The 7,634-nt window shown below is 45.3% G+C and overlaps 1 protein-coding gene across 1 annotated transcript; it reads left to right on the top strand.

Moving 5' to 3' along the window:
- The first annotated feature begins 364 nt into the window (after positions 1-364).
- RPL28 (ribosomal protein L28) lies at positions 365-5,346 on the top strand. The gene is made up of 5 exons (XM_035136627.2): positions 365-449; positions 2,088-2,179; positions 2,446-2,569; positions 4,574-4,692; positions 5,217-5,346. Exons 2-5 carry the CDS (start codon positions 2,099-2,101, stop codon positions 5,304-5,306), a joined length of 414 nt encoding a protein of 137 aa, XP_034992518.1. The 5' UTR covers positions 365-449; positions 2,088-2,098; the 3' UTR covers positions 5,307-5,346.
- Positions 5,347-7,634: the final 2,288 nt, after the last annotated feature.

Raw genomic sequence — 7,634 nt, 5'->3', positions numbered from 1 at the left:
TCTCGCTCGATCGTCCACTGCCGCCTTCTCGGAACGCTCCTGACGTCATGCAGAACCGCCCGAAGGGAAACCCGAGCGGTTCCGAGATGCCACCGAGCTTTTCCGAAGCCCTCCTCATAGGAGCGCCGCCATTTCCCGAAGGCTTCGCGAAAGGCCCCCGGATTCGGCTGCCGTTCAAAAGTGAAAGCCACCATTGGCCTCTCTATAGCCGCTCTATCCCTCATCTCTGTGGCGAAACCGCCCTCTCTCCCCCGCCCCTCTATAGCTTTGCATCCACAGTCGGATTGGAAAAGCTGTTCGAACGTAGGCCGGAAGTTCCCGCGAGACTCCCGGCTCCGCAAAGCGGAAGAGGCGGGCAGCACCGAGAGGTGGGAGGGAGCTGGTATAAAACCCCCTCGCGCCGGCTCCGGACCTCCTTTTCCGTTTCCGGCCGTCGTCGCGTGAAGAAGGTAAGGAGTAGGCCTCGTGTTTGTCCTGGACGGGGGAAGTGGGATTTATCCTGGTTGGAGGGGAGGGAAGAGAATTGGGGGTAGTGAGGGCAGGTTCGGGGTCCTCTCCCGCAGTGTATGGGTCTGAGGCCTACCAGGTAGTGGGGAAGGGAACTTTGTTTGGAGGCGGCTGTCACGTGGCCAATCCCTCCATTTCAGTCTTTTAGGTTGATTTCAATTGGGCACAAAAAGGGGTTGTGGGTCGCCTAATTCCTGCCCTTATTCTGGGAGGCAGCGCGCAGATTCATTTTGCTTTTGGTGTGCGCTAAGATTGGGCTAAATTTTTAACAGTTAAGGGGCTCTCTCTCTCCCTTACTGTGTTGAGGATGCTTGTCAGCTCCTGAGACCGGTTTTTGCGTGTGTGAAATACAGTCTGTGCATTGTTGCCTCACTATCTTGAGGTTAGAATGAATGCGTGGCATGTTTCAAAGGTATAATATGACTCTATGTATGGTAAGGAGAATTAATGCAGGGTTCATTGACCCAGTGATGAACTTTGAAAGATGTCATTCACCTGAACCCAAATTCTTAGAAATGTAAATGAAATAAAATAAAGCATGAATTATATATAATAAACATTTAGTAACCATCAATTGCCATCTCTAGGTTTCAGAAAATGTAAAAATTAGATATCTTATTAAATACAGAGGCTTCTCAATGGCGAGGAAGGTGCACTTTATATCCCCACACCCTTTTTATTTGAGGCTCATAATTCCAAAGTAATTTGTTGTTCGTTCATTTGCACTATCCCTTGTAAACTTCATTTCCACCCCAAGGTCTTTCTTTACCTTCTACATAGTCCCATTGACCTCAGGGTGTTCAGTACCCATCACTTTGGGAAACCCTGGTTTAATGATGTTATAAGGGTAGATTATGCCTGATGGTAAACAGCAATTCATTTGCAGGCATCTTCCTAATCACATGATCTCTTCTCCGATAATGCCATACCTGTGTTATTTTGCTCCTTTTAAGTTTATATTTCCCTTTCCTTCATTGGCTGTGTGTCTACTTGCTGTGACATATCAGGGGGAAGAAGATATGACAGAATTCTACTACTGTACTACCACTCACTGATAGAAGATGTGGTATTTAAACAAATAGCCTATTCTTGAGGTTGACGCCTAATAATTCCCTTTTGTCTGTATTGTAGTGTACTGTATTAGGAATCTGATTAGCATAGCCCCCTCTTTGTTACTACATTTATATCCCACTTTTTCTCCAAGGAGATCAAGGTGGCATATACACCTCTCCCATTTCATCTTTACAAGTAAGTGATGTTAGCCTGAGAAAGAGAGAGAGACTGAAGGTGAGCCAGTGAGTTTCATTGCTTGAGTGGGGACTTGGGCCCTGATCTGCCAGGTCCTTGTCCAGCATTCTAACCACAACAGCACATTCTCTCTTTCATTGTGTTGGGAGAGGACTGTGACATTTAGAGGTACCAGGATGTCAGGATTGGAATAATGTGCAAAGGAGCATAAAATTAGAGGGGAAATACCTAAAGCAGGAGAGTGCGAGGTCATAGACGGATATGCACTGGGTTTCTGACAATGGCGTATTTCTTTTTCTTATATTCTCATTGCTTGGTCTTCTCATCCCTAGGATTCTGCACGATGTCTGCCCATCTGCAATGGATGATAGTGCGCAACTGCTCGAGTTTCCTTATCAAAAGGAACAAGCAAATATATAGCACGGTAAGCTGCCCTCAATTAAGAAATAAAAACCAGGAGCCTTGACCTTCTATCCTCTTTGCTGAAACTTCTAATGCTTATTTCCTTCCTAAAAAAACTTTGCTGACCTAGGTTTTATTTTCCAACAATTCTATTTCCCTTTTTGAAGCAAAAAAAAAGGGGGGGGGGAATCCCTCACTTTCAAACACATTGTTCCAGACCTCTTAAGCTATCCTCTTTTCCTCTTGGAACCCAGGAGTCCTAGTAACACCTTTTTTGTTTCTTCCAAGGAACCAAACAACCTCAAAGCCCGCAACTCTTTCCGCTACAATGGACTGATTCATCGCAAGACTGTTGGGGTGGAACCTGCAGCTGATGGGAAGGGCATTGTTGTGGTCCTCAAGAAGCGTGCAGGTGGGTTACCCTACTTTAGAGCAAAATGATGCTGAATGGAATGAGGGGGGCAGCAGTTGGGGGGGAGAGTCGTGAGCAGGGTGTAAAAGATCTGTTTAATTCTGCTTAGTGAATAAGCACTACAATAGGGTCGTGGAAGCAGCTCCACCAGACCATGGATAGCAAGTAAGCTGTGTATAGATATTTTTTCTTTAAAAAAGTAAGTTTCTGGTTCTAGAGCCATAGAAAAATTGTGTGTAGATAGTGCAGCATTTCGTAGAGTGCCAGAGGGATGCAGTTTTTGCCCACACTGCCTGTCTGTCCCAAGTGCCCATATTCATTCCAGCCATTGTTTCAAAATGAAATTCTAAATGCTTGGAAATATGGATTTGGGGGACAGGAAATGTTATCGAAAATTAAGGTCTGCATATTTCTCTGTGGGGTCATAAAATCACCAATTCTCTTCAACATCTACACTTGGAGATAGATCATCTGGGGCCAGGGAGTGGGTTTACTTCGGTATGCTGATGAGACTCAGCTCTATAGTTCCATGCCACCCTGTTCTGGGGAGGCCAGACAGTTCTGAATCTGTCTGGACCCAGTGGCAGACTGGATGAAGGTAAACAAACACAAATTTAAATCGGGACAAGACCAGTGCTGTTAGGTAGGAGTTCTACTGGCTCAGGAATAGGAGGTTGTCCTGTTTTGGATGGTGTTGCACTTCTCAAGATCTCCTGGATCTGGCTTCTTGGATGTTCACAAATCTGTGGCTAGGAGTACTGTACTTTTGCCGAAGTTCAGCTGCTTTGCCAGATGTGCCTTACCTGATAGTCAGTTCTGGCTATGGTCCTACGTGCATATCTCAGTTTTGCTACTGCTATGTGATTTGTGTGGAGCTGCCTTTGAAAACCAGAGAGAAACCAATAGGTGCGGAAGGTTGCTGCAGAAATCTTGACTGGGGCAAGCTGTTGGGATTGTGTGGCCACTCTCCCCTTAATGATGTATATAGGTTTAATTCTGTCAATGTTTAATTGTATTTTAATGATCAATATTTCTGTCTATTTAGCAGTTCTTGGTTTTATCTGTAAGCCCCCTTGAGCCCTGTCAAGGGAAAAGGTGAAAAATAAATAACACCGGCTATACTGGCTATCAGTTTCCCCATGCAATTCAAGGTGATAATTATTACATATAAAACCCTATTCTGCCTGGGACCAAACTCTTTGAAGGGTAATCTCTTTTGTGAATCATCCCATCGTTTAAGATCAGCCATTGCCCCTCATTTGTGTGTGCTATAATCTAGAACCTGGGTTTGGACTGCAAGTCTTGAGCTGAAAAATTCAGCTGAGCTTACTGGGTAGGTCTTAGGCAGGCCGCTGTGTCTCTCAACTTCAGCTGCAATATGGGGTGAAAATACTGGCCTACCTCACATGGTGACTATAATGTGGGAACCTGAGAATCTCCAGATGTTGCTGGACTACATCTCTCCTTATTTTGAAGGGACGTGGGTGGCGCTGTGGTCTAAACCACTGTGCCTCTTGGGCTTGCTGATAGGAAAGTTGGCAGTTCGAATCCGTGCAACTGGGTGAGCTCCCGTTGCTCTGTCCCAGCTCCTGCCAACCTAGCAGTTCAAAAGCACATCAGTACAAGTAGATAAATAGATACTGCTGCATCAGAAAGGTAAATGGCGTTTCTGTGCGTTCTGGTTTCCATCACGGTGTTCCGTTGCGCCAGAAGCGGTTTAGTCATGCTGGCCGCATGACCCAGAAAGCTGTCTGTGGACAAACGCTGGCTCCCTGGGCCTGAAAAGTGAGCTGAGCGCCACACCCCATAGTTGCCTTTGACTGGACTTACCATTTTACCTTTATTCTAATTATTGACAATGTTGACTGGGGCTGATGGTAAGGACTTCCAAACTATTATATTTTTCTCCTACGTGCACTGGTGTGTCATTTGCTATTGCTGCTTCCATCTTAGAGATTCTAGTTTCTTGTTCCATCCATGCAACCTAACCTTTCACTCTTGCAGGCCAGCGGAAGCCAGCCACCTCTTACGAGAAGATCACCATCAACAAAAATGCCCGTGCCACTCTTAGCAGCCTCCGCCACATCATCCGCAAGAACAACTACCGCAAAGACCTGCGCATGGTAAGATGAGGCCCTTTGCTTTCTCCCTCTGCAGATTTGCACTGGGATATATTTAGCCTTCGCTACTCCAATGAGCATATGGTGGCAATTCATCAGAAACAAAATGGCAGGGTGAGCTGGCATTTGGAGTGAAAAGTGAAAAGTTTAAGAAATCTATCTAACCCTATGAATGTTCAAAGTGTGGTGCAGTCAGTGAAAAGCACCCTTCTGTGTAAACCAGGGCTACAATTACGTGTTTTGAATTGCAAAAGACATTGAGAAATTGCCAAAGGGCTTCTGTTTCACTCCTGCTTTAGGAGTGAAGATGGTTCTGCTCATTTAAGTTGGTAGATCTGAAAAGAGGTGGGGAGGAGAGGGTGGTATTACAAGTTTGAGGAGCGGTATAGAAACGAGGTGTTTCAGGATCTGGGTTTTGTAAGAAACTGCTGGAGGTGCTTGACTTGGAAATAAGTGCTGTGGTTTGCCGCCTCAGTTTTCCATCTGAGGCTCTTCTTAGCTCACTTTTCCTCTTAACTCTTTCTCAGGCTGCTCTGCGTCGTGCTAGTGCAATTCTGCGCAGCCAGAAGCCAGTGGTGGTGAAGAAGAAGCGAACTCGGGCTACAAAGGCTACATAAAACAATTATCAGATTATCCAATAAAGGATTAGAACCAGAACATGGCGTTTCTAATTGGTGTTAATAGATTGAAACCTGGGTTGTTTCTTCCCCAGTGAATACAAGCCCTGATATGCAGTTGTCATTTTGCTGAATTACCTCCCAAAAGGCAAAAGTGGCTGTGTTGTTCCCTGTCCTGCATAGATTCATTTGCACCAAGAGAACATCATAGGCCACTCAACTCAAAAATTTAGTGGCTAAATACTCTCCTACCTTGCTGATAACTGGGTTTCTCATACACATACAACTACTTTGCATTTTGGAGTCTCTTGTCCCCATTATTGGGAAGCTTACTCTTTTATAACTCCTGCTGAGAATAGCACTCTGAGAATATAGTGGAAGTGGCCTCTGTAAAAAAGCATACAGCATCATACATGTGGTAGGCTTTAAGGTGCTACATGACATTTTTTTGCTGCAACAAACAGCCACACATACCCCTCCCCAAATTCAGTAGTGGGGGGAAAAGGAATACAGTGGTACCTCTACTTACAAACGGAGCTCCGTCCGCCATCTTGGATGCGGTTTAGATAGGATTTTTTTCTACTTAAGAATTTTTAGATAGGGTTGCTTCGACTTACGAATTTTTTCTCCCAATGCATTCCTATGGGATTCGACTTACAAATTTGTTCGGAATGCATTAAATTCGTAAGTAGAGGTACCACTGTAGAAGAAAGGCATAGGAGGAAATGGGGTGGGGTGGGAAGAGAAAAATAAAAGGAGCCAGTCTTGTAAGTCTCCATGTACACTATTGGGGGTCATGGAGGTGATTTACAGATGTTTGTTTAATTGCCTTGACAATGACCAACAGATGGCAGTTTAGAGCTACCGGTAAGAAAACTCCTTGTTCCCACCCAGTATACTTCCATTTTTTCTTGTCCCAAGGGATAGATGAATACCAATGAATTTTATTCTAAGGTGAGGCTTAAAAGCACTTGGAACACCAACTCTTGTGTTAATGTCTCCACCTCACATATAAGAGCTGGCTGCAGTTGCTGAATGATAATTGCACGTTCAGAGTGTCATTGCGTGTGAGAGAGCAATGATGCAGGCAAAAACAATTGTGGGCTGCTGCCTGTCGAACCTGGTAGTAAAGCTAGGAAGTTCTTTAACTGGTGAGAGAAGGAATAGGCTGCAATTCTAGCTCCACTTACCTGTGAGTAAGCCCCACTGAATTCACTAGGACCTACATCTAAGTAGACAGGCTTGCATCAAACATTTCCATGAACTTTTCTGTTCCCTTTCCCCTTGTATTTAGTGGTTGGAGAAGCCGCAGGAAGACTTGATAAGAGGCTAGATTAGCCATATATATATATATTTCCTCCCAAGAAGTGCTGGTGGTCCAGGGCTTCCTTTCCTTGCCATGCTTTTATCTCCACAACAACCCTTGAGAGAGGAAACTAGGCTGACAGGTTTCATTGCTGGGATTTGAACCTGGGACTCTGGAGTCCAAGCACTGCTGCTACTTATGCTTTAAAAGGGGAGGGGCAATCAGAAAAGAACATCGAAAGTACCCTCTTGAGATTGATGGAAGGCTTGTTTGGGGAAAACAAGCTGAAGGGAGGGACCGAACAGGAAATAGGAGCTGGTGTGAAATGGATGTGCATTCGCATGCATGCTCCATGAACCTCACCTGTCCGTGCAACGTTGTTTCCCTGGTGAGAAATGTGGCGAGGCTTCCAGATTTGAAACACCTCACTGTCCTGTATAGCATGTGCCTTCCGCATGAAAGCTGGTAGGTTCTGGCAGGTCCACAATTGAGGTGATTGGATCTCGAGAGATAGCTGTGGCCATAGGTCCAGGTGTGAGTGCATTTCCCTAAATCCACCTATCTTACAGGTGGCTCATCTCTGTCCCCCACCCCAAGCTATCTTTGTTACAGCTCTCTGGTGCTTGCTGAGCCAAAGCAAGGTGATCTAATAGGCCCAGCAGGCAATTGGCAGGCCTCCCAATGACCCCAGCTAGCTATTTGAAGCCCTGGGCTGACGTATGTCCTGACCTCTTTCCTGCCCTGCCGTCTCCCTTCCTGGGCACCGCAATTGAGCGGGCAGCCAGAGTTTTTTTGTGTGTGTGTGTAGAGGGTTTCTCCTTCTCTCCAGAAGTCCCAATACTGGCACAGTCCTCTGGAAGGGAAAAAAAGACCTTTTCCCAGCAGCACTGTATTAGGAATTCATATATTTCATTCAATAGCCCATCATTACATCACTAAATCACATATAGGTACTCTTTCTCCCCAGCTTATCCATGCAACGGCATTGCAGCTTTACCTTTACAACCCAAAGTAAATATTTT

This window comes from Zootoca vivipara, chromosome 13 (assembly GCF_963506605.1).
Source record: "Zootoca vivipara chromosome 13, rZooViv1.1, whole genome shotgun sequence".
In the NCBI taxonomy this organism is placed as follows: Eukaryota; Metazoa; Chordata; class Lepidosauria; order Squamata; family Lacertidae; genus Zootoca; species Zootoca vivipara.
The sequence above is the reverse complement of the archived record's forward strand: the minus strand, read 5'-3'. Positions and strand labels throughout refer to the sequence as shown.